Consider the following 26,259-nt stretch of genomic DNA (forward strand, 5'->3'; position numbering starts at 1 on the left):
TCATTCAAAGAATTATAGATTAACATCTCGTGAATGCAACCACATTGCCAGATTTAAAAATAACTTTACTGGGAAATCACACTTTGCAATAAACGAGGTGCTATGCTCAGAAAAATAGGCTAGGCGATACAGGTTAGCGCCATCTTGGAACCATCTAAAATCAAATATACTATTGTAAATATTCCCTTACCTTTGATTATCTTCATCAGAAGGCACTTACAGGATTCCCAGGTCCACAACAAATGTAGTTTTGTTCGAAAAAGTTAATAATTTATGTCCCAATAGCTCCTTCTTGTTAGCGCGTTCCGAAGGCTCCTCATAATGTACGAGGCGCGCAGGACTTGTCATGAATGTGCAAAAAATATATATTTACGTTCGTTCAAACATGTCAAACGTTGTATAACATAAATCTTTAGGGCCTTTTTCAATCAGAGCTTCAATAATATTCAAGGCGGACGATTGCATTGTCTTACTAAACGTTTCGGAACGAAAGGGTACCCACGGGCGCCCGCATCATAGTAGTAATGGCCCTCCCCCTATGACCAACTTTCCAGGCCTCTCGTTCGGTCAGTTTTTACCAGAGAAGACTCAAACCACTTTGTAAAGACTGTTGACATCTACTGGAAGCCTTAGGAAGTGCTAAATGAATCCCAACTCACGGTGTGTTTCATAGGCAAAGTGTTGAAGGTGATTCCACAAATCAGATTTCCACTTCCTGCATGGAATCTTCTCAGGTTTTTGCCTGCCATATGAGTTCTGTTATACTCACAGACACCATTCAAACAGTTTTAGAAACTTTAGAGTATTTTCTATCCAAATCTACTAATTATATGCATATTGTAGTTTCTGGGCAGGAGTAGTAACCAGATTAAATCGGGTACGTTTTTTATCCGGCCGTGAAAATACTGACCCCTATCCAAAAGAAGTTAAGTTATGATTCAAGATGGATATTATGGATAACGTCTTGCATAGTAGAGATTAATGTTCTTTCTGTTTCTTTACGTAGTGTTCTGAAGATTGAAAATGTCTTCAAAAAAGGTAAACCTATGTGTTGTCTAACTGGTTATTCATTTTAAATGGACAAGTAAGGCAGTACAATTTCATTTTGTACTGTATATGTGTAGAGGCTTTGCAATATCATTTTTAAAAATTTTTCAGACTGTTAAATCCGCTGGTGTAACACGGATGTCAAGTACTTCAAGAAAGAGAGAATACTGAAATAAATTGTCAAGGGAGAAAACCACCCTTAAGAAAAAAAGGGTAGAGAATGAAGACAATGACAATGAAAGTGGATCTAGTCTCATCAGCCAGTCTGACACGAAGAGTGAGTCAGTTTGCTGTCAGATTCAGTCCTACTGAATCTGACAGAAAAAGTGAGTCAGATAGTGAAGTTGAGGCAGTGGAAGTTACTCCTCCAAGACTGCCAACACATGCTGAGGAAGAGTCAGATGGTGAGCTTGAGGCAGTAGGTGGTACTCCTCCAAGACTGCCAACACACGCTGAGGAAGAGTCAGATGGTGAACATCTTGAACGTGCCGTCCTTGGCCAGCTCTCCTGCTATCTCTCTCAGAATGACCTTCTTGATCCTAATCAGTCAGGTTTCAAGACTGGGCATTCAACTGAGACTGCTCTTCTCTGTGTCACGGAGGCTCTCCGCACTGCTAAAGCTAACTCTCTCTCCTCTGCTCTCATCCTTCTAGACCTATCTGCTGCCTTTGATACTGTGAACCATCAGATCCTCCTCTCCACCCTCTCTGAGTTGGGCATCTCCGGCGCGGCCCACGCTTGGATTGCGTCCTACCTGACAGGTTGCTTCTACCAGGTGGCGTGGCGAGAATCTGTCTCCGCACCATGCGCTCTCACCACTGGTGTCCCCCAGGGCTCTGTTCTAGGCCCTCTCCTATTCTCGCTATACACCAAGTCACTTGGCTCTGTCATATCCTCACATGGTCTCTCGTATCATTGCTATGCAGACGACACACAATTAATCTTCTCCTTTCCCCCTTCTGATAACCAGGCGGCGAATCGCATCTCTGCATGTCTGTCAGACATATCAGTGTGGATGACGGATCACCACCTCAAGCTGAACCTCGGCAAGACGGAGCTGCTCTTCCTCCCGGGGAAGGACTGCCCGTTCCATGATCTTGCCATCACGGTTGACAACTCCCTTGTGTCCTCCTCCCAGAGTGCTAAGAACCTTGGCGTGATCCTGGACAACACCCTGTCGTTCTCCACTAACATCAAGGCGGTGACCCGATCCTGTAGGTTCATGCTCTACAACATTCGCAGAGTACGACCCTGCCTCACACAGGAAGCGGCGCAGGTCCTAATCCAGGCACTTGTCATCTCCCGTCTGGATTACTGCAACTCGCTGTTGGCTGGGCTCCCTGCCTGTGCCATTAAACCCCTACAACTCATCCAGAACGCCGCAGCCCATCTGGTGTTCAACCTTCCCAAGTTCTCTCACGTCACCCCGCTCCTCCGCTCTCTCCACTGGCTTCCAGTTGAAGCTCGTATCCGCTACAAGACCATGGTGATTGCCTACGGAGCTGTGAAGGGAAGGGCATCTCCATACCTTCAGGCTCTGATCAGGCCCTACACCCAAACAAGGGCACTGCGTTCATCCACCTCTGGCCTGCTGGCCCCCCTACCTCTGAGGAAGCACAGTTCCCGCTCAGCCCAGTCAAAACTGTTCGCTGCTCTGGCACCCCAATGGTGGAACAAGCTCCCTCACGACGCCAGGACAGCGGAGTCAATCACCACCTTCCGGAGACACCTGAAACCCCACCTCTTTAAGGAATACCTAGGATAGGATAAAGTAATCCTTCTAACCCCCCCCCTTAAAAGATTTAGATGCACTATTGTAAAGTGGTTGTTCCACTGGATATCATAAGGTGAATGCACCAATTTGTAAGTCGCTCTGGATAAGAGCATCTGCTAAATGACTTAAATGTAATGTAAATGTAAATGTATGAACATGAGGTAGTAGGTGGTACTAAGCCAAGACTGCCATCACACAGTAACATAGATTCAGAGACTGAAGCCAATGCTGGTTGTGCAATTCAGGAGACAACTGACTCTGACTTTGAAGATGCTGAAAAAGTTTCTACCTTCAGAGAGGACCTGGCAACCTGAATAAGTGATTTCCAAGTGAAACACAATGCTGTTGATGCACTTCTGAAGATGCTGCAGTCTAATGGTCACCCAGATTTGCCTTCCACTGCTAAAACTCTCCTAGAAAAGACCAATGTTTTTGTTGAAGTCAAGTCTAATGTGGAGTTTGTCAGGTTTAAAGTGAAGGTGGAGTTAGTGAAACATCTAAGCATCTATCCTCAATCTGTTGTTGGAGATTTGAATGTTTTAGTAATATCCCTTAATCTAGATGGTCTCCCTTTGTTCAAAAGGACTAATATGTCGTTATGGCCACTTGTGTGCTCCATCAATCTATCACCACCCACAGTGTTTCCTCTGTTACTTGCAATGGCATCATCGAAACCAAGCTCCCAGGAATTCCTCAATGACACTTTGCTGGAGCTTAAAGAGTTGATGCAGACCGGCTTGAAGTGGGGAGACACAACACTCCAAATGAAGGTTTGTTCTGTAACATGTGATGCACCTGCAAAAGCTATGGTAAAATGCATAAAGATGTTTTCTGGCTACTATGGCTGTGGCAGTTGCACACAAAAAGGCAGGTATGATGGGAGGATGACGTACCCGCAGGTAAAAAACCTGTGTCTCAGAACTGACAAATCCTTTAGGGAATTGGTACAGCCAGAACATCACCATGAAGGGAAAACCTTTCCTTTTTGCATCCTCCCCATTGATATGGTGAAGTCATTCCCAATTGACTATATGCACCTTTGTTGCCTCGGAGTAACCCAGAAGCTCTTGATGATGTGGACTAGGGGAAAGACGGGGGCCAGGTTGTCGTTGGTGCAAGTCAAGGAGGTAAGTCAACAACTAAACCGACTAAAGGATTAAATTCCAGACTGCTTTGCTTGCAAACCACGGGGATTGGATGACCTTGACCATTGGAAGGCGACAGAATTCAGACAGTTTCTACTCTATACTGGGAAAGTAGTGCTGAGAAGAATATTGTCTAAAGAACAGTACACACACTTCATGGCCTTCAGTGTTGCCATGTGCATTTTGGTTTCTCCTCAACTTTCTTCATTCCACAGTGCCTATGCTCATGCTTTACTGAACTTCTTTGTGGAGCAGGGAAGGGTTTTGTATGGAGACACATTTCTCGTGTATAATGTTCACTCCCTTCTACACCTCACTGCTGATGCTGAAGAACATGGCTGCCTTGACAACTGTAGCGCTTTCAAGTTTGAGAACTACTTGCAACAACTAAAGAAGATGGTCCGTTCAGGGAGGCGGCCACTTGTGCAAATTTGTAAAAGAGTGCAAGAACGCAGAGTTAGAGCTTCTCCCCGCCAACAGGTCATCAAAATGAGACGGCCAAACAATGCCTACATACTTAATGATAGGTCATGCTGTGAGGTAGTGAGCCAAGAAGATGCCTCTGATACTTACCTCTGCAGGGTGTTTCAGCATCTGGAATCTTACACGCTGAGTCCTTGTGACTCAAGACTGTATTGGACTTTCTGCACCACTACGAGGAGCACACAAATGCATCTCATTGAAAAGAGCAGTCTTGTTAAGCAAGATACTATACTTGAGGACCATGGCACTCGTGTTGTGCTTACCATCTTGCACAGCCTGTAGCAAGCCCCATTTAGCTACAGCCAAGTTCACAAGCTGTATTAGTTTTGCAAACTATCTTGGCTGGTAAATCAAGAGACTGAACAGTGTGGAATTGGTGTTTTGTTGTTCTGCACAGGGCACACAGCGTTATGTTGTACATTTTGTAAAAGAGAACACTGTTGAAGTTGTACCAGAGCAGTGGGTGGAGAAGAGAGATGGGGTAAGTTGATCAGTTAAATGGTTTACCCTTTTCAGGCAAAGGGATGGATAAATAGTTAACTTTAAGCAGTGTCTCATATCTTGCAGGTTCTGTGTTGCTACTGGCCAAGAAATGCCAGCGCAACAGTGATTAAGAGAGGAGACCGGCCTGACAAAATATTATGGGAGAAGTACAGAATTTCCATCTTTTCATCCACTGGTAAAATAATATTTTACTGTATCCATCCACTCCCGTTTATATTGCAATGTATTCATGGTTGTGTGGCTCTGGAGAAAGTTGCATCAGTTGAACACACTCCTATACGTAAGGCTAGTTCCAACGTAGAATATGTTCTAAGCCAGGCGTAAACCACCTGGTTGTAAGTAATAGCTTTTGCTACGCCAGGGTGTAAAAATGAAGTGTAATGTGGAGTAGACGTATAGTATAAATCTATAACTAGTTTCCAAGGTAAGTGTTTCATGTCACATCTTGTTCAATTTTCTAAATCATTATGTCGGGCGTAGGTAGGCCCAACTTATCTCTTACACCTTATTTGTGTCAAACTGGTGCAACCCACTCCTGGTCAGTAGAGTCAGGAACTTCCCCCTCTTAAGTACTATATTTATTTGTTGAAAGTATTACTATGTGAATTACAAATACTCAATACCCTGTTTTGCCAGTGTTAATAGGAAAGTATTTATGACTATGTTTATTGCATGTACAGACAATTACTCTGTGGCGGAGCAACGAGCCAAACGGGGGGTTGACACCTCCAATGTTGAATCTGACAAGGAAACAGCGAAGAGGGCGGTGACTAAACCAATCAGATTCTGTGTGGAGCCACCTGGTGAGGATTTCTTGACTACTCTTATTCCATTGTTTGTATTACATGCATCAGGAAGTAGATTAAATAAATTCCAATTTTTTGTATTGTGCTTCGGAAGATGATGATGGAAGTGAAGCACTCCAGAAAAAGACAAATGAACCCAGACAAGCCCAGCTTCCAGTGCCCCAGCTTCCACCAGCCCCTAGTGGTAGGATCCTGCATTAGGCTACCAGGTCATTAAATGTATAATCAGCAAGTTCATGGGAAGTTTGACACACATTCAAGTATGTGGGTGAAGAAAATCTTACAGTTAATGCAAGTACTAGTCTTAAATTGAGACGGCATGAAATCATAACCTAATGACAGTTGATATGACAAGAAATTATCACACCCATCTGATCTTGACATACTTGATTATTAGTCACATTACCAAAGTGTAACAGTTCTTTATTTTCTTTTATTAGCAACTTCAAGGTTCAAGGTACATAATGTTTCAAGTCTGATAAACAAGCCTACTTTCTAAAAGTTCTGTTCCCACCAACTGTATGGGATGAACAGGGAAATCTGTTAAGTGTGTACTGTAAATGTGGTAACGGTTTGACATCTGTGATATTCTCTGAAGTTGCAGATGCAGAGGACTTGAGGCCATGTGCCACCTCAAGCCAGAGCGACAGTATGTGTCTGGTTGTAGTTTGTTAGGGTAAACAATTGAATTGTATGAAGTATTATAGCTTTACAAACCTTTTAAAGCCACTCAATAGAATACAATTACCATCACATTTTTGCATATTAGGTTATTTCAAGTCTTATTTCTACTTTGTGCATACTGTTAAAACTTTCCAAATACTTGTGGTGCTGTGTATGGGTGAAACTTGTATTTACAACAGTAGTGAAATCACCATATTCTTCTTGGGTAAAACACAAGTGTGATGCCATGTTTGTAAATATCTGTATGTATTTGCCATCAAACTAAAAGCATTATTTAAAACAAAAAAAATATGCTTACCATTTATTTTTGTTGGGATTCATTAACCTTCCCACTGAGCTCCTGACTGACATCCTTTCACTTTTGGTTCTGTGCCAGTTTCAAAAGCATGCAAAGTATGTCTTAATTTTTTTCCTTCTGTTTTCTCAGTTAGTCCAAGTGGTAGCCAGGAAGAAGCTGGTCAAGACAGAGCATCAGAATCAGTTTTTTTTAGCCATCAAGATATTGATCTTGTAACGCCCTGGCCATAGAGAGGGGTTTTTTGTTCTTTATTTTGGTTAGGCCAGGGTGTTACACTGGGTGGGCGTTCTGTGTTCTTTTTCTATGTTTTTGTATTTCTTTGTTTTGGGCCGTGTGTGTGTGGCTCCCAATCAGGCACAGCTGAAGTTCGTTGTGGTTGATTGGGAGTCACACATAAGTGCATGTTTTTCCGTTGGGGTTTTGTGGGTAATTGTTTCTGTTCAGTGTTTCACCTGACAGGACTGTTGGCTGTCAGGTTCTTATTTTGTATTTGTGTAGTGTTCCATTTTATAATTAAATATGATGAACACTAACGCCGCTGTGTTTTGGTCCACTCTCTCTTCAGACAGCCCTTACAGATCTTGAAGTCGTAAATGTAGAAAGTTTAAATAACAGCATAATTTTTATACTTATATTTTAGACCAAGAGCTGCCATCCCTTCTTGATGAGCATGTGGCTTCTGAGATGCTCGCTGGATACATTAAAGGTATATTATGTTAGCCTATATGTTACAAAATGTTGCTTCTCTTGTATTATCAACATCAATTCCAAATTGTATGGCTGTCAGCAGCTATATGGTTATCAATACTACTAATATATATGAAGGGTGGATATTTTGATCGAAGTATTTCACATGGCCTTGATACATGTCCTGCCTGGTACTCATGGCTTCTTTCATCACGCTGCTTGCAGCTAAACTGTTGAGTCTTTTATTATTTTGCAGATCTTCAAGCAGTGGAGATGAGGATAATGGTGACACTGGAGATGATCCGTACAGAGTTCAAGACTGTTCTGAACCAAGTTATAGAGGCCCGGCAGCCAAAGGAGTCGGAATCCTTGGGGCAACTTGAAATGCTGCAAAACCCTGCAGAAACAAATGAGGAACTGAAGGATATCTGTGAAACACTTAGACTCCCACTATCGAAAGAAAATGGTAAGGATGGCCATTTAAAATGTATCTGTTTGTAAAAAATGGGAAATCTACATCAAGTATTTTAACAGCAATTGACAAAAATAAGTTAGCTGTTTATCAAGAGCCACTTGAATGCGTCCAGATTTGAGAGAAGATTGCAACCTGCAATATTATTGAATCTAAATATCTTAATGTCAACGAAATGCAGTTGTCATATATGCCATATGCCTATTTAGTGTTTGGATTGATTTCCCAATTAACACTTAACTTATCTTAAGAAGAAACAATTAGCCCTCTGCCTGTTTACACAAGTTTTAGCCCATGATTACATGATACACTACAAAAATGATTTCTCATTACTATCAATCAGAACTTTATGGCCAGCTGTTTTAGCTGAGGAACACACAAATGAGTGGGATTTTTTTAAATATAGTTTAAAAAAAATTCAGATCCGATACCTGACCCTCTGCTGTGGCCTGGACCTGGGCTCAGGAATCAGACGAATGATGAGAAAAATTGGAACAGAGGGGCTGTGGACAGGCTACTCCTTGAAGGGCAGGAAGGGGAAGAGGGCCTTTAATGAGCTATCAATCTATGATGCTGTCACAAGTAAGTAAATGCACAAGTTTAGATTGTTATTTATTATTATTTAGTAGATAGTATTATTGGTCAAGTGATGGTAAGTCAAATGTGTATTTATTAACATTTCAAATGAATTAAATCAGTAAAAAGGCAGTTACAAACTAAATGTGAAATCCTACCACCTGTTAAGATTGGCGAGAGGACAAAGGAAAAGTGAAGGAGAGGGGTCTCATGGCCAAAACTGCCTATGAGGGACAAAAGTAATGATATGACATGGAATGTACCATTTCAATTATTTTTCACAACATAGGAGCGTCCCTGAAAGCACACCCCAAGGCTACCTGCCAAGAGGTAGATGACAAAATAGCAGACGCTCTCAAACATGCACCAGCTCGGCTCAAGAGTAAGAGAAAGGTATGATTAAAAATAACAGATTGTTTTTTAAATTTTTTTGCTTCACTTTAATCCAGTCGGTCAGTATTGGTAAATGATTGTGCTAGTATGAAAGGAATGTAGTAGGGAGTCGATGTTAAACCGGCATTAGTTTATGGAAAATAATAACCAATATCTGTTATTGTGACTTCCAGGAGCAGGTCGAGGAAGCGACAGTGGATGAGGATGGAGCAGCAGCAACTGAATAAACATAACATAGTTATTCACTTTTAGCTTTAAGCAGTTTTACAGTTCTTGATTGGAGTGCAGTGTTCATGTTTTTACTGACTTGTTATTTTGTGAGCTTATTGCTGTGATTTTGTTTACGAATCTGTTGTGAAACAGTTTAAGTAAAAAAAAAAGAGAATTTTCTGGAATTTTGCATATTTCGTCAGTGGACACCAACCGACAGGATACTGTGTATATGTTCAGGGTAGATTAAATTACGTGTCTTAAGGGGCCTCCCGAGTGGCGCAGTGGTCTAAGATACTGCAGTGCAAGCTGCGTTGCTTCAGATGCTGGTTCGATACCTGTCTGTCGCAGCCAGCCGCGACCGGGAGACCCATGAGGTGATGCACAATTGGCCCAGCGTCGTCCGGGATGTCCTTGTCCCATCACACTGTTACGTGCCTTATTGGTACTATAGGTACCCACTGACGAGTTACGTTACCAGAAACGGCATTTTATGGGGCTCTCGACGTACTTTCGGACGTTTAGCAACGTTATGAGATTGACCTAAAAATACACATATTTAACTGTTTAAAATACACCACATTTCTACATCCTGTAAAGACTTGGGACGTAAGTTGTCAGCGGACACCACAGCTACGTAGAAGGCACGTTTCACAATAACGTTATCATGACTTATGAAGGAACTAAAATAACATTGTGGTCATATCCTGGAACGTAATTTTGTAGCGACTCCTGTGGCAGGCCGGGTGCATGCACGCCATAGCGTTGCAAAAACGCTAGCGTCCCACCCGCGGTACACACTATTCAACAGCCAGTGAAATAGCAGGGCGACAAATTAAAAACAACAAATCTCATAATTCAAATGTCTCAAACATCTAATTATTATATCCCATTTTAAAGATTCTGCATATCCTACATTCTGGGCCCAAGTAGCAGGCAGTTTAATTCGGGCATGTTATTCATCTGAATTTCTGAATACTGCTCCCTGTCACCAAGAAGTTAACAAGAAATTTTGGAGTGGTTGAAAAAACGAGTTTTAATGACTCCAACCTAAGTGTATGTAAACTTCCGACTTCATCTGTTGGTATTCCTCTTGTCCAGATGGGTTAGGGCAGTGTGCAGAGTGATTGTGTTTGCGTCGTCTGTGAGCCTATTGGTGCGGTAAGCAAATTGGAGTGGGTCTAGGGTGTCAGGTAGGGTGGAGGTGATATGATCCTTGACTAATCTCTCAAAGCACTCCATGATGACCGAAGTGAGTGCTATGGGGCGATAGTCATTTAGCTCAGTTACCTTAGCTTTCTTGGGAACAGGAACAATGGTGGTCCTCTTGAAGCATGTGGGAACAGCAGACTGGGATAGGGATTGACTGAATATGTCCGTAAACACACAAGCCAGCTGGTCTGCGCATGCTCTGAGGATGCGGCTAGGGATGCCATCTGGAAGCTCACTGTACTCACTATACAGTATATATGAATTAAATTAAAATGCTGCCGGTTAAATGTCCGGCACTACATCTTCAGAATGGAAACTCAGGTGCCATATATATAAACCCTGGTCCGGCACCACATACAGTGCCTTCGGAAAGTATTCAGACCCCTTCACTTTTTCCACATATTGTTACGTTACAGCCGTATTCTAAAACTGATAAATATTTTTTGCCCTCATCGATCTACCCCATAATGACAAAGCGAATTATAAAAAATGTAAAGCATAAATACCCTATCCACATAAGTATTCAGACCCTTTGCTATGAGACTCGAAATTGAGCTCAGGTGCATCCTGTTTCCATTGATCATCCTTGAGATGTTTCTACATCTTGATTGGAGTCCAATTGTGGTAAATTCAATTAATTAGACATGGTTTGGAAAGGCACACACCTGTCTTTCTAAGTTCCTACAGTTGACAGTGCATGTCAGAACAACAACCAAGCCATCAAGTCGAAGGAATTTTCCATAGAGCGCAGAGAAAGGATTGTGTCGAGGCACAGATCTGGGGATGGGTACCAAAACATTTCTGCAGCATTGAAGGTCCCCAAGAACACAGTGGCCTCCATCGTTCTTAAATGGAAGAAGTTTGGAACCACCAAGACTCTTCTTTGAGCTGGCCGCCCAGCCAAAATGAGAAATTGGGGGAGAAGGGCCTTGGTCAGGGAAGTGACCATGCGCCAGATTTCCTCTGCCGAGATGGGAGAACCTTCCAGAAGGACAACCATCTCTGCAGCACTCCATCAATCAGGCCTTTATAGTAGAGTGGCCAGACGGAAGACACTCCTCAGTAAAAGGCATGAGAGCCCGCTTGAAGTTTACCAAAAGGCACCTAAAGGACTCTCAGACCATGCGAAACAAGATTCTCGGGTCTGATGAAACCAAGATTGAACTCTTTGGCCTGATTGACAAGCGTCCCGTCTGGAGGAAACCAGGCACCGATCATTACCTGGCCAATACCATCCCTATGGTGGCAGCATCATGCTGTGGAGATGTTTTTCAGCGGCAGGGATTGGGAGACTAGTCATGATAAAGGAAAGGATGTACAGAGCAAAGTACAGAGAGATCTTTGATGAAAATCTGCTCCAGAGTGCTCAGGACCTCAGACTGGGGCAAAGGTTCACCTCCCAACAGGACAACAACCCGAAGCACACAGCCAAGACAACGCAAGAGTGGCTTCAGGAACAAGTCTCTGAATGTCCTTGAGTGGCCCAGCCAGAGAGCGGACTTGAACCCGATCGAACATCTCTGGAGAGACCTGAAAATAGCTGTGCAGCGAAGCTCCCCATTCAATCTGACAGAGCTTGAGAGGATCTACAGAGAAGAATGGGAGAAACTCCGCAAATACAGGTGTGCCAAGCTTGTAGCGTCATACCCAAGAAGACTCAAGGCTGTAATTGCTGCTAAAGGTGCTTTAACAAAGTACTGAGCAAGGGGTCTGAATACTTAAGTAAATGTGATATTTCCGTTTTTTATTTTTAATATATTTGCAAAAATGTCAAATCTGTTTTTGCTTTGTCATTATGAGGTATTGAGTGTAGATTGATGAGGGGAAAGAAACAATTTAATCAATTTTAGAATAAGGTTGTAACGTAACAAAATGTGGAAAAACTCATGGGGTGTGAATACTTTCCGAATGCACTGTATATGGCGCCGGACCAGGGTTTCCGTTATGGAAATGTGGTGCCTGACATATGACCGGCAGCATTTTAATTGACCAGCCATTTGAGAAATTTACCGGATCCATATGCATTAGGTGCGTAACCTGATTAGGACGTCCATTCACTGTGCTCAGAATGACAGAAATCACGTTTAAATGGTAATTCATCTTAACAAAACATGCAAGTCGAGAATGCAATGAAAGGCTTCTTACCAAATTCCGATGTGCATTGAAGAATTAGAATAGCTGTACACATTTGCTTTTCCCCAGCCAACAAGACGAGTAATAAACAGAAAAATCACTAGCCTATGTCAATCTATTATGCCCCATAGTAGAAAAAAATGACCTATTCTGCTGGTCAACTTGTCGAGAAAGAAATAGCCTATTCCCAAGAAACTCTGGGACAGTTGTGGAACGATAGATCCCAAATTAATACTACCAGTAGGCTAGGCCTAGGCTACAAAAAAAAAAGAGTTAAAAAGCAACAAGTCTGATGCATTAGATCAGAATGTTTAGCTTAAAATGTTGATCAACTCTTATTTCATCACATTATAAGCGCAGCAATGCGCACAAGGCTGTAGGTTACGGGCGAATGTTAGTTTCATAATACAATTAGCGGAAAACACTGTTATCAAAGTGACAGAGATTAAAATATCCATTAGAAATGTAGAAAGAGGGGAAATCTAAAGACGCAATAACAATAGAACGTGAGAGAAATAGCCTACTGGTTTCAATGGCATATGGAAGTCTTTATCAAATAATTGCCTCCACGGATATGGTCAAGGATACTTTGAAGCAAGGTTAAACATGCCTCATAATAGGTAGTAAAATGTCACCATTGCCCGAGATTCTAAGCAATGTTGTGCTGCTATTTTCATTGACTTGGCCAAAGCTTTTGATACGGTAGACCATTCCATTCTTGTGGGGCCGGCTAAGGAGTATTGGTGTTTCTGTGGGGTATTTGGCCTGGTTTGCTAATTAACTCTCTCAAAGACTGCAGTGTATAAAGTCAGAACATCTGCTGTCTCAGCCACTGCCTGTCACCAAGGGAGTACCCCAAGCTCTTCTCAATTTACATCAACAACATCTCTCAGGCAGTAGGAAGCTCTCTCATCTTTTTATATGCAGATGATACAGTCTTATACTCAGCTGGCCCTTCCCCGGATTTTGTGTTAAACGCTCTACAACAAAGCTTTCTTAGTGTCCAACTGCCCTTAACCTTGTTCTGAACACCTCCAAAACAAAGGTCATGTGGTTTGGTAAGAAGAATGCACCTCTCCCCACAGGTGTGTTTACTACCTCTGAGGGTTTAGAGTTTGAAGTAGTCACCTCATACAAGTACTTGGGATTATGGCTATGTGGTACACTGTCCTTCTCTCAGCACATATCAAAGCTGCAGGCTAAAGTTAAATCTAGACTTGGTTCCCTCTATCGTAATCGCTTCTCTTTCACCCCAGCTGCCAAACTAACCCTGATTCAGATGACCATCCTACCCATGCTAGATTACGGAGACGTAATTTATAGATCGGCAGGTAAGGGTGCTCTTGAGTGGCTACATGTTCTTTACCATTCGGCCATCAGATTTGCCACCAATGCTCCTTATAGGACACATCACTGCACACTAGACTCCTCTGTAAACTGGTCATCTCTGTATACCTGTCGCAAGACCCACTGGTTGATGATAATTTATAAAACCCTCTTAGGCTTCACTCCCCCTATCTGAGATATCTACTGCAGCCCTCATCCTCCACATACAGCCAGTCACATTCGGTTAAAGGTCCCCAAAGCACACACATCCCTGGGCCGCTGGTCTTTTCAGTTCGCTGCAGCTAGCGACTGGAACGAGCTGCAACAAACACTCAAACTGGACAGTTTAATCGAAATCTCTTCATTCAAAGACTCAATCATGGGCACTCTTACTGACAGTTGTAGCTGCTTTGCGTGATGTATTTTTGTCTCTACCTTTTTGCCCTTTTTGCTGTGGTCTGTGCCCAATAATATTTGTACTATGTTTTGTGCTGCTACCATGTGCTGCTGCCATGTTGTTGTCATGTTGTATTGCTACAATGCTGTGTTGTCATGTGTTGCTGAATTGCTATGTTGTTGTCTTACATCAAATCAAAGTTTGTCTTAGGTCTCTATGTAGTGTTGTGTTGTCTTTCTTGTCGTGATGTGTGTTTTGTCCTATATATTTTTATGTATTTATTTGTTTTAATCCCGTCCCCACAGGAGGCCTTTGCCTTTTGGTAGGCCGTCATTGTAAATAAGAATTTGCCTAGTTAAATAAAGGTTAAATAAAATAAAAATAAGATATGCATTTGAATGGTGAATGGGAAGCACATATCAATTAGACTACCATGAGAAATAGGGCTGAAAATAGTATCTTTTTAATTGTGGCCATAACTATTTTTAACAAACGATTGCATTTAGAATTTTGGTGCAATGATTGGGCTTATAAAAGTACTGTCTGACAGATTTTCAGCTCAAAGGCTTAGCATTTGTATGCTGTGCGCATGTGATAAATAAAATACATAACGAATATATAGACACGGCAATTTAGTTCCACTAAATTATGCAAATGAACCCATAGACCGATAAGCAAGACCGGTCAAATATATTTATATTTACTGGTATTTTCACCAATGAGAAGGCAAAAAAACATTATTTCGCAATATGATTTTTTTTTTCTCCTTGGTCAATTGGTGCCAATTTTATTGATCAGCTATTCCAATTTCTTTATCAGCCAAAAGCCCAGACAAGTGACCTGGAAGATCTTAAATTATCGGACATTTGAGAAATGTACCATATGCATTGGCTGTTTAACCCATTAGGGAGTCCACCCACACAGCCACCACCACCAACAAACGAGGGATATTGTCCAAATTAGCCACAATTACATGTCCTTTAAAAAGCCTATAAAAACGTTTTTTGTTTCATTCTGTTGAGACAGTTAAACAAAACGGGTGGTAACGCGAATGTCTAGCAACCCAAAGGTTGCATGTTTGAATCTCATCATGGACAATTTTAGCTAATTAGCAACTTTGCAACTATTTACTGCTTTTTAGTTACTTTGGAGCTACTTAGCATGTTAGTTAACCCTTCCCCTAACCCAAACCTCAAGCCTTTAACCTAACTCCTAAGCTTAACCCGAAACTTAACCCTTTTTTGATGAAGATGGCTGCCTTTTTATTGGTTCTTAACCAACCATGCTATTTTGTTTGTTTTTTTACATTGTAACTTATTTTGTACATAATGTTGCTGCAAACGTCTCTTATGTCAGGAAAGAGCTTCTGGACATCAGAACAGCGATTACTCACCTCGAATTAGACGAAGAATCTTTCTTTAATGAGTCGGACGGGAAGGATATACTCCAAACACCCGTACAGGCCCTCATCTCCGTCATTCGCTGAAGAAAGAAACTGAGATTTTGCGGAAAGAGAGCGGGGTGCCTTGTGAGGATCAGGCAAGAGTGGATAATCTGCCTTTGCCATCCGTACTGCTAGCTAACATTCAATCGCTGGGAAATAAATGGGACGAACTGAAAGCACCTATGGCCTAGAAACTGTAATATCGTGTGTTTCACAGAGTCGTGGCTGAACGACAACATTCATAACATACAGCTGGCGGGATAGAACAGCAGCCTCTGGTAAGAAACGGGATGTGGGCCTATGCACAATATCTAAGGAAGTCTCGAGGTTTTGCTCATCTGAGGTAGAGTATCTCATGATAAGCTGTAGATCACACTATCTACCTAGGGAGTTGTCATCTGTATTTTTCGTAGCTGTCCACATACCACCACAGTCTGGTGCTGGCACTAAAACCGCACTCAATGAGCTGTATACCGCCATAAGCAAACAGGAAAACGCTCATCCAGAGGTGGCACACCTAGTGGCCGGGGACTTTAATGCAGGGAAACTTAAATCAGTTTTACCTCATTTCTATCAGCATGTTAAATGTGCTACCAGAGGGAAAAAAACTCGAGATCACCTTTACTCCACACACAGAGAAGCGTACAAAGCTCTCCCTCGCCCTCCATTTGGCAAATCTGACCATAATTCTATCCTCCTGATTCCTGCTGACAAGCAAAAATTAAAGCAGGAAGCACCAATGACTCGGTCTATAAAAAAGTGGTCAGATGAAGCAGATGCTAAACTACAGGACTGTTTTGCTAGCACAGACTGAAATATGTTCCAGGATTCTTCCAATGGCATTGAGGAGTACACCACATCAGTCACTGGCTTCATCAATAAGTGCATCGATGATGTCATCCCCACAGTGACTGTATGCACATACCCCAACCAGAAGCCATGGATTACAGGCAACATTCGCACTAAAGGGTAGAGCTGCCGCTTTCAAGGTGCGAGACTCTAACCCGGAAGTTTAGAAGAAATCCCACAATGCCCTGCGACCAATCATCAAACAGGCAAAGCATCAATACATGACTAAGATCGAATCGTACTACACCAGCTCTGACGCACGTCGGATGTGGCAGGGCTTACAAACTATATCAGACTACAAAGGGAAGCACAGCCGAGAGCTGCCCAGTGACACGAGCCTACCAGATGAGCTAAATAACTTCTATGCTCGCTTCGAGGTAAGTAACACTGAAACATGCATGAGAGCATCAGCAGTTTTGGGCGACTGTGTGATCACGCTCTCTGCAGCTGATGTGAGTAAGACCTTTAAACAGATCAACATTCACAAGGCCGCAGGGCCAGACGGATTACATGGACGTGTACTCCAAGCATGCACTGACCAACTGGTACCAAATATCTTCACTGACATTTTCAACCTCTCCCTGTCTGAGTCTGTAATACCAACATGTTTCAAGCATACCACCATAGTCCCTGTGCCCAAGAACACTAAGGTAACCTGCATAAATGACTACCGACCCGTAGCACTCACGTCCGTAGCTATATAATGCTTTGAAAGGCTGGTCATAGTTCACATCAACACCATTTGCATACCGGTAGCCCCTGTATATAGCTCCGCTATTGTTATTTACTGCTGCTCTTTAATGAACTATTTGTTATTCTTATCTCTTACTTTTTTTGTATTTTCTTAAAACGGCATTGTTGGTTAAGGGCTTGTAAGTTAGCATTTAAGGTAACCTGTTGTATTCGGCGCATGTGACAAATAGAATTTGATTTGATTTAATCTAACTCCTAACCCTTTAACCTAACTCTGAAACCTAACCTTAACCTCTAACCCTAACCTTTAGCCTAGCTAAAGTTAACCACTTTGCTAACATTAGCATTACCCACCTAGATAATTTTAGCCACAACAAATTGGAATTCGTAAAATATCATACGTATTGCAAACGTATTACATGTTGCACAAATTGCTATTCGTAACATATCATATGAATTGCAACACGTAACATATCAAAGGAAATGGATGATGGACATCCACAAATTAGTACATACCATACAAAATGTAACATATCATAGTAAATCTCTGATTTATATACATAATAATATGAAATGCTCTGAGACCAGGCTGGAATAGCAGACGCAGTGGCCTATCTGACAAAATAAATGCATGTTGGTGTCGTAGCTATCCCTATCTCTCTCTGGGGCTAGGCCTAAGCTTCTCTTTCTTTTATATTTTGTTTTTTTAAATACTAATATCATACAGTGGAAGTCTAAGCCTATAGGCCTGATGCATTTAGTGCTCAATTTTTGTACCTTGTAAAAGTATGTTTTAAAGACCTGGTTTAGAATAATAAATAGGCCTACAATAATAACAATTATTTACATTTATAATGATGATATAACAAATTATTAAAATAATAATGAATGAAGTTCCAAAATTGCATCCTACCTGAATAGTGAGTTGCACAGTAGCCTGAATTCTGCCATTTGTGTGGTATTAAAAAATATTCTGCTAATGTCTTCTATCATGTATACACTGAACAAAAATATAAACGCAACATGCAAACATTTCAAAGACTTACAGTAAATACAGTTGAAGTCAGAAGTTTACACACACTTTGGTTGGAGTCATTAAAACTCATTTTTCAACCACTGCACAAATTTCTTGTTAACAAACTATAGTTTTGGCAAGTCGGTTAGGACATCTACTTTGTGCATGACATAAGTAATTTTTCCAACAATTGTTTACAGACAGATTATTTCACTTATAACTCACTATATAACAATTCCAGTGGGTCACAAGTTTACATACACTAAGTTGACTGTGCCTTTAAGCGGCTTGGAAAATTCCTGAAAATTATATCATGGCTTTAGAAGCTTCTGATAGGCTAATTGACATAATTTGTGTCAATTGGAGGTGTACCTGTGGATGTATTTCAAGGTCTACCTTCAAACTTAGTGCCTCTTTGCTTGACATCATGGGAAAATCAAAAGAAATCAGTCAAGACCTCAGAAAAAGAAATTGGAGACCTCCACAAGTCTGGTTCATCCTTGTGAGAAATGTCCAAACGCCTGAAGGTAGCACGTTCATCTGTACAAACAATAGTACGCAAGTATAAACACCATGGGACTACGCAGCCGTCACACCGCTCAGGAAGGAGACGTGTTCTGTCTCCCAGAGATGAACGTACTTTTGTGCAAAAAGTGCAAATCAATCCCAGAACAACAACAAAGGACCTTGTGAAGATGCTGGAGGAAACCGGTACAAAAGTATCTATATCCACAGTAAAACGAGTTCTACATCACATTACCTGAAAGGACCACACAGCAAGGAAGAAGCCACTGCTCCAAAACCGCCATAAAAAAGCCAGACTACGGTTTGCAACTGCACATGGGGACAAAGATCGTCTGATGAAAAGAAAATAAACTGTTTGGCCATAATGACAATCGTTATGTTTGGAGGAAAAAGGGGGAGGCTTGCAAGCCGAAGAACACCATCCCAACCGTGAAGAATGGGGGTGGCAGCATCATGTTGTGGGGGTGCTTTGCTGCAGGAGGGACTGGTGCACTTCACAAAATAGATGGCATCATGAGGATGGAAAATGATGTGGATATATTGAAGCAACATCTCAAGATATCAGTCAGGAAGTTAAAGCATTGTCGCAAATGGGTCTTCCAAATGGACAATGACCCCAAGCATACTTCCAAAGTTGTGGCAAAATGGCTTAAGGACAACAAAGTCAAGGTATTGGAGTGGCCATCACAAAGCCCTGACCTCAATCCTATAGAAAATTTGTGGGCAGAACTGAAAAAGTGTGTGCGAGCAAGGAGGCCTACAAACCTGACTCAGTTACACCAGCTCTGTCAGGAGGAATGGGCCAAAATTCACCCAACTTATTGTGGGAAGCTTGTGGAAGGCTACCCAAAATGTTTGACCCAAGTTAAACAATTTAAAGGCAATGCTACCAAATACTAATTGAGTGTATGTAAACTTCTGACCCACATGTGATGAAATAAATAAAAGCTGAAATAAATCATTCTCCCTACTATTATTCTGACATTTCACATTCTTAAAAAAAAGTGGTGATCCTAACAGACCTGACATGGAATTTGTACTAGGATTAAATGTCAGGAATTGTGAAAAACTGAGTTTAAATGTATTTGGCTAAGGTGCATGTAAACTTCCGACTTCAACTGTATAAGGAAATCAGTCAGTTGAAATTAATGAATAAGGTTCTAATCTATGGATTTCACATGACTGGTAATACAGATATCTGTTGTGACCATCATTTGCTTCATGCAGCGCAACACATCTCCTTCTCATAGTTGATCGGGCTGTAGATTATGGCCTGTGGAATGTTGTCCCACTCCTTTTCAGTGGCTGTGTGAAGTTGTTGGATATTGGCGGGAACTGGAACACACATCCATCCACAGCATCCCAAACATGCTCAATGGGTAACATGTCTGGTGAGTATGCAGGTCATGGAAGAAATGGGACATTTTCAGCTTCCAGTAATTGTGTACAGATCCTTGTCACATGGGGCCGTGCATTATCATACTGAAACATGAGGGGAAGGCGGTGGATAAATGTTACGACAATGGGCCTCAGGATCTTGTCACTGTATCTCTGTGCATTCAAATTGCCATCGATAAAATGCAATTGTTTTCATTGCCCGTAGTGCATCGCCCCATGGGTCTCCGGTTGCAGCCTGCTGCGACAGAACCTGAACTTGAACCAGGATCTCTAGTGGTACAGCTAGCACTGCGATGCAATGCCTTAGACCACTGCGCCACTCAGGAGGCCCAGAGATGGTTTCTGACAGTTTGTGCAGAAATTATTTGGTTGTGCAAACCCACAGTTTCATCAGGTGTCTGTGTGGATGTTCTCAGATGATCCCGCAGGTGAAGAACCCAGATGTGGAGGTTCTGAGCTGGCGTGTTTATACGTGGTCTGCGGTTGTGAGGCCAGTTGGACGTACTGCCAAATTCTCTAAAACAACATTGGAGGCGGCTTATGGTAAAGAAATGAACATTAAATTATCTGGCAATAGCTCTGGTGGACAATTCTGCAGTCAGCATGCCAATTGTATGCTCCCTCAAAACATGTTACATTGTGGCTTTGTGTTGTGTGACAACTGCACATTTTAGAGTCGCCTTTTATTGTCCCCAGCACAATGTGCACCTGTGTAATGATCATGCTGTTTGATCAGCTTTTTGATATGCCACACCTGTCAGGTAGATGGATTATCTTGGCAAACGAGAAATGCTCACTAACAGGGATGTACAACATTTGAGAGAAATCAGCTTTTTGTGAGTATGGAAAATGTCTGGGATCTTTTTTTTCAGCTCATGAAACATGGGATCACCACAACCTGTTGCGTTATATCTTTGTTCAGTATACAGTAAATGCCTGCAATACGTTAAGCTTTTAAAAAATAAATTTTCCCAAGCTAATTTACCGCAATTCTACATATTTTGTAATTCAAATTATTTTTCTTCTTTTTTTTGGCTAAGCGATCACTTATATTGCTTATTTCCCTGGAATTGGCCCTGCTAATAAGGAATTATTGTGATAACATCAAATGGGAGAATTAGTGAGAAAGGAAAAGATCCCTATCAGTTTTCTTATCACATCTACCACATTTTACTGACACATTTAGAGACCCAGTTCTTATCTGTCATTCCAGTGGAGGATCTGATCGTGTGAGAACTAGTACGAACGACCCTTACGTCCAGTATTCTAAACAGTGTCTCTTGTGGCTTAAGGTTTGCCCCTCCTCAGCCTGCTCCTGTGAACCCTCATCTACGTTCATACAGTCAAACTACAGCACCCCAGAAAGCCTGAGTTGTGTTCGACAACGATACAAGGACGACTGTGTGATCACGCTATCTGTAGCCGATGTGAGCAAGACCTTTAAACAGGTCAACATTCACAAGGCCGCAGGGCCAGACGGATTACCAGGACATGTACTAAGAACATACAAGGACCAACTGGCAAGTGTCTTCACTGACATTTTCAACCTCTCTCTGACCGAGTCTGTAATACCTACATGTTTCAAGCAAACCACCATAGTCCCTGTGCCCAAGAAAGTGAAGATTAAATAACTACCACCCCGTACCACTCACGTTGTTAGCCATGAAATGCTTTGAAAGGCTGGTCATGGCTCACATCAACAACATCATCCCGGAAACGCTAGACCCACTTCGCATATCGCCCCAACAGATCCACAGATGACGCAATCTCAATCGCACTCCACACTGCCCTTTCACACCTGGACAAAAAGACCACCTATGGGAGAATGCTGTTCATTGGCTACAGCTCAGTGTTCAACACCATAGTGCCCACAAAGCTCATCACTAAGCTATGATCCTGGGACTAAACACCTCCCTCTGCAACTGGATCCTAGACTTCCTGACAGGCTGTCCCCAGGTGGTAAGGGTAGGCAACAACACATCTGCCACGCTGATCCTCAACATGGGGGCCCTTCAGGGGTTCGTGCTTTGTCCCTTCCTGTACTCCTTGTTCACCCACAACTGCGTGGCCAAGCATGACTCCAACACCATCATTTAGTTTGCTGACGACAAAACAGTGATAGGCCTGATCACCGCCAATGATGAGACAGCCAATAGGGAGGTGTCAGTGTGATGCCAGGGAAACAACCTCTCCCTCAATGTGAGCAAGGAGCTGATCGTGGACTACAGGAAAAAGAGGGCCGAACACACCCCCATTCTCATCGACGGGGCTGTAGTGGAGCGGGTCGAGAGTTCCAAGTTCCTTAATGTCCACATCACCAACTAACTATTATGGTCCAAACACACCAAGATAGTCGTGAAGAGGGCACGACAATGCTTTTTCCCACTCAGGAGACTGAAAAGATTTGGCATTGGTCCTCAGATACTCAAAATGTTCTACAGCTGCACCATCAAGAGCATCCTGACCGGTTGCATCTCCGCCTGGTATTGCAACTGCTCATCATCCAACCGTAAGGCGCTACAGAAGGTAGTGCGTATGGCCAAGCTTCCTGCCATCCAGGACATATATACTAGGTGGTGTCAGAGGAAGGCCCAAAAAATTGCCAAAAACTCCAGTCACCCAAGTCATAGACTGTTCTCTCTGCTACCGCACAGCAAGCAGTACCGGAGAGACGACGTCTAGGTCCAAAAGGCTTCTTAAAAGCTTCTACCCCCAAGCCATAAGACTGCTGATCAATTAATCAAATGGCCACCCGGACTATTGCATTGACACCCCCTCCCCCCTTTGTTTTCACACTGCTGCTACTCGCTGTTTATTATCTATGCATAGTCATTTTACCCCTACCTACATGTACAAATTACCTCGACTAACCTGTACCCCGCATATTGACAGTACCGGTACCTCCTGTATATAGCCACGTTATTGTTATTTTGTGTTACTTCTTATTTTTATTTTGTAAATATTTTCCTAACTCTATTTTCTTAAAACTGCATTGTTGGGCTTGTAAGTAAGCATTTCACAGTAAGGTCTACCTACACCTGTTGTATTCGGCGCATGTGACAAATAAAATTTTATTTTATTTGATCAGAGCTGTCCTTTACTATGCAAATATGAAATGCTTCAAACATAGCTCTATTTAATTTATTTCCCCACTTATTTAAGATGTCCTCATATACATTATTTTTCAATACAGCCCAATAAACCGATATGCATTGATATGAAAGGTAGAATTTTAACTGTAACCACCATAAAGAAGGAAAACAACTGTGCACCTGTGAGTAGCTCAGGCTATGTGATTTATGATCATAGCCAATCTGGCATGAACAAACATGGCGTGACTGTCTCAACCCACTGTTCTGTTCCCACAGGAAATCTCCCTTCTAGGCGAGCCAGGGGAGTAGACACACCCCTTTCTTCTCCTTCAGCTCCCTCCCTACCTCATCCCGCCACCAGCATACACACGGACACATGCATACTCACCCAGAGACACAAACACCAATACACACAGTCAGTCACGCAAACGCACGCACACACAGTCACACACAAGTGAGCAAACACACAAACACAATCACACAGGCAAACAGGATCATTAAGCCACGTCTTGTTTGTCTGCGTTTAGATCACAACTGGACTGATCAGCCACAGGGTGTAATTCACTACAAACATGAAAATGAGGATGAATGTATATGCCTAGCTCGATTACTGGAGAGTTTTATCAGCCACGTTTGACATTTGTGTTTTAGATTAATGAAAATACAAAAACTATTAGCTAAGCCAACATGTCTTCTTCAAAGATTATAAAAATTCAAAGAAATTAACAAACAATGAATTGTTTTATCACCAATATCCATGGCATTCCATAGCAATACTGATATGTGATCTTTGTATAGGGGTAATTCTGCCAATTTGAGCACCCCAGGGGTGAATTGGTATCTGTGTCAATTAGCCTGATTTTAATAACAAGATAAGACACGATCCATTGATCACAGAACTGAACACACCTACGAGCCCAGACATGAATAATAATAGAAAAAGATCAAACAACAAAACAAGACCACCATTGTAGAAAATATGCTGATGTTGTGAATACAATAAAAAATTAAATCCAAGTAACAGACACCAGTATGGGGCAGCAGGTAGCCTAGTGGTTAGAGCATTGGACTATTAACTGAAAGGTTGCAAGATCGAATCCCTAAGCTGACAAGGTAAAAATCTATAATTCTGCCCCTGAACAAGGCAGTTAACCCACTGTTCCTAGGCTGTCATTGAAAATAAGAATTTATTCTTAACTGACTTGCCTAGTTAAATAAAGGTACAATTTTAAAAATTAAGACATGGAAGTATTCACAATACTAGCATGACTACTAAGCACCTACAAAGCTGTTTTCTGTCCTTCCTGAATCTGAAGTATTCCCATAGTAGACTGATTCTAGAACAATGTTTCTTTCTTCGCTGAAAGGAAAATTAGGAAGCAAGTCAGACGGAACTGGAAACACCGTTGCCAACTGCTCAATAAACGGGAAGGCCATTTAGGAAGTATCTGCTGTGTGTCTCCTTGCCAGCCCTTAAATTTTTTGAAGGGAAATAGTATTTCTGTACTTCACCCCTACAGGAGGCTATAGGCTAAGCATACCAGGCATCAACAGAAACATATTTAGAGTTGGAAGTAAGCTATTACAGCATTGTAAGTTGCTGAATGGTAGAGATGAAAGATAATGGAGAGGGAGAAAGTGGAGGGGGAAAGGAAGAGGAGAAAGGGAAGGAAGAATACTGTGTGTGTACACACCACACAGCACAATCACAGTTAACATGTGGTCCAATGCACCAAAGGAAAGCTAAATGTTTACCTAAAGGCAAGCCTTTGTTCAGAAAATGCGAGCTTCCCATCTTTTTTCCCAAAAAAGAATATTCACTTCAGCAAGACATTCATAAAAGTCCACAGCATATGGCGGCTACTTCAATTTCCTTATTCCTTTTCCCTCCCTCAGTGGCAAGCATTCCCCTTTGCTCCTTCACTCTCCCTCCCTCTCTCACTTTCTATTTCGACTATCTCTATCACACATGCATGCACACACAGAATGCAACTGTCACTGCATTTATGGGAGTGGGAGAGCGAGAGAGCGAGAGAGAGAAGGGCGCAAGTGTGAGGTGGCTGAAAGAAAATAAGAGGAATGGGGTGGAGCTAAGGCCAAAAAAAAATGTATCTTTTGTTTCCTGAAAGATACTCTCCACAGGGTCGGTAAAAAGCTGATGTTTTCGGTTTTCAGGGATACAGACCTAACTTCCGTTTCCCCTGAAAAACAGATGAGGGGTCTCCACACAGACGTTTTTTATGCATGCTAGGTTAGATTACCTGAAGAATACAAAATGATAAATGTTATGCAATAACGGCCCATGTACGTGTGGTTAATTCCTTTTCTGTGTTAAAATGGAGCAATCAGCAACACGAAAACGGCTCTTTTAAAAAAAAAAAGATTTACGGAAAAACTGAAAATGGCTTTAAACGTTTTTGCATATAAACCAAACAATATCTGGATATTTTGATTTTCACATGCGGGTGGCGTTAAATGTGGAATGCCTGTCATTTGCTAAATGCACAGCCAACACTTTATGTCCCTTCAAAATAGTTCACCCTTTAACCTGTTGGGTCTAGGGGGCAGCATTTGCACGTCTGGATAAAAAAAATGTACCCGATTTAATCTGGTTACTAATCCTACCCAGTAACTAGAATATGCATATACTTATTATATATGGATAGAAAACACCCTAAAGTTTCTAAAACTGTTTGAATGGTGTCTGTGAGTATAACAGAACTCATTTGGCAGGCAAAACCCTGAGACATTTTCTGACAGGAAGTGGATACCTGATGTGTTGTATTGACTTTAAACCTATCCCATTGAAAAACACAGGGGCTTAGGAATATTTTGGCACTTCCTATTGCTTCCACTAGATGTCACCAGCCTTTACAAAGTGTTTTGAGTCTTCTGGAGGGAGATCTGACCGAACAAGAGCCATGGAACGATGATGTCCCATTAGACACCTGGCGCGCGAGTTCATGTTGGGTACCCTCGTTCCAATACGTTATAAAAGAGTATGCATTCGTCCACCTTGAATATTATTCATGTTCTGGTTAAAAAAGGCCCTAATGATTTATGCTATACAACGTTTGACATGTTTGAACAAACGTA

The 26,259-nt window shown here is 41.9% G+C and overlaps 1 protein-coding gene across 1 annotated transcript in view; it reads right to left on the bottom strand.

The window, feature by feature from the left end:
- LOC106604969 (C-terminal-binding protein 1) overlaps positions 1 to 25,142 on the bottom strand; it is a 47,030-nt gene extending 21,888 nt beyond the window's left edge. The window contains exon 1 of the mRNA XM_014200141.2: positions 24,919 to 25,142. Coding sequence (XP_014055616.2) covers positions 24,919 to 24,958 — 40 coding nt within the window. The 5' untranslated portion in view covers positions 24,959 to 25,142. The remainder of the gene's footprint in view (positions 1 to 24,918) is intronic.
- Between the last annotated feature and the right edge of the window lie 1,117 nt (positions 25,143 to 26,259).

The sequence above is a fragment of the Salmo salar genome, chromosome ssa05 (genome assembly GCF_905237065.1).
Source record: "Salmo salar chromosome ssa05, Ssal_v3.1, whole genome shotgun sequence".
NCBI lineage: Eukaryota > Metazoa > Chordata > Actinopteri > Salmoniformes > Salmonidae > Salmo > Salmo salar.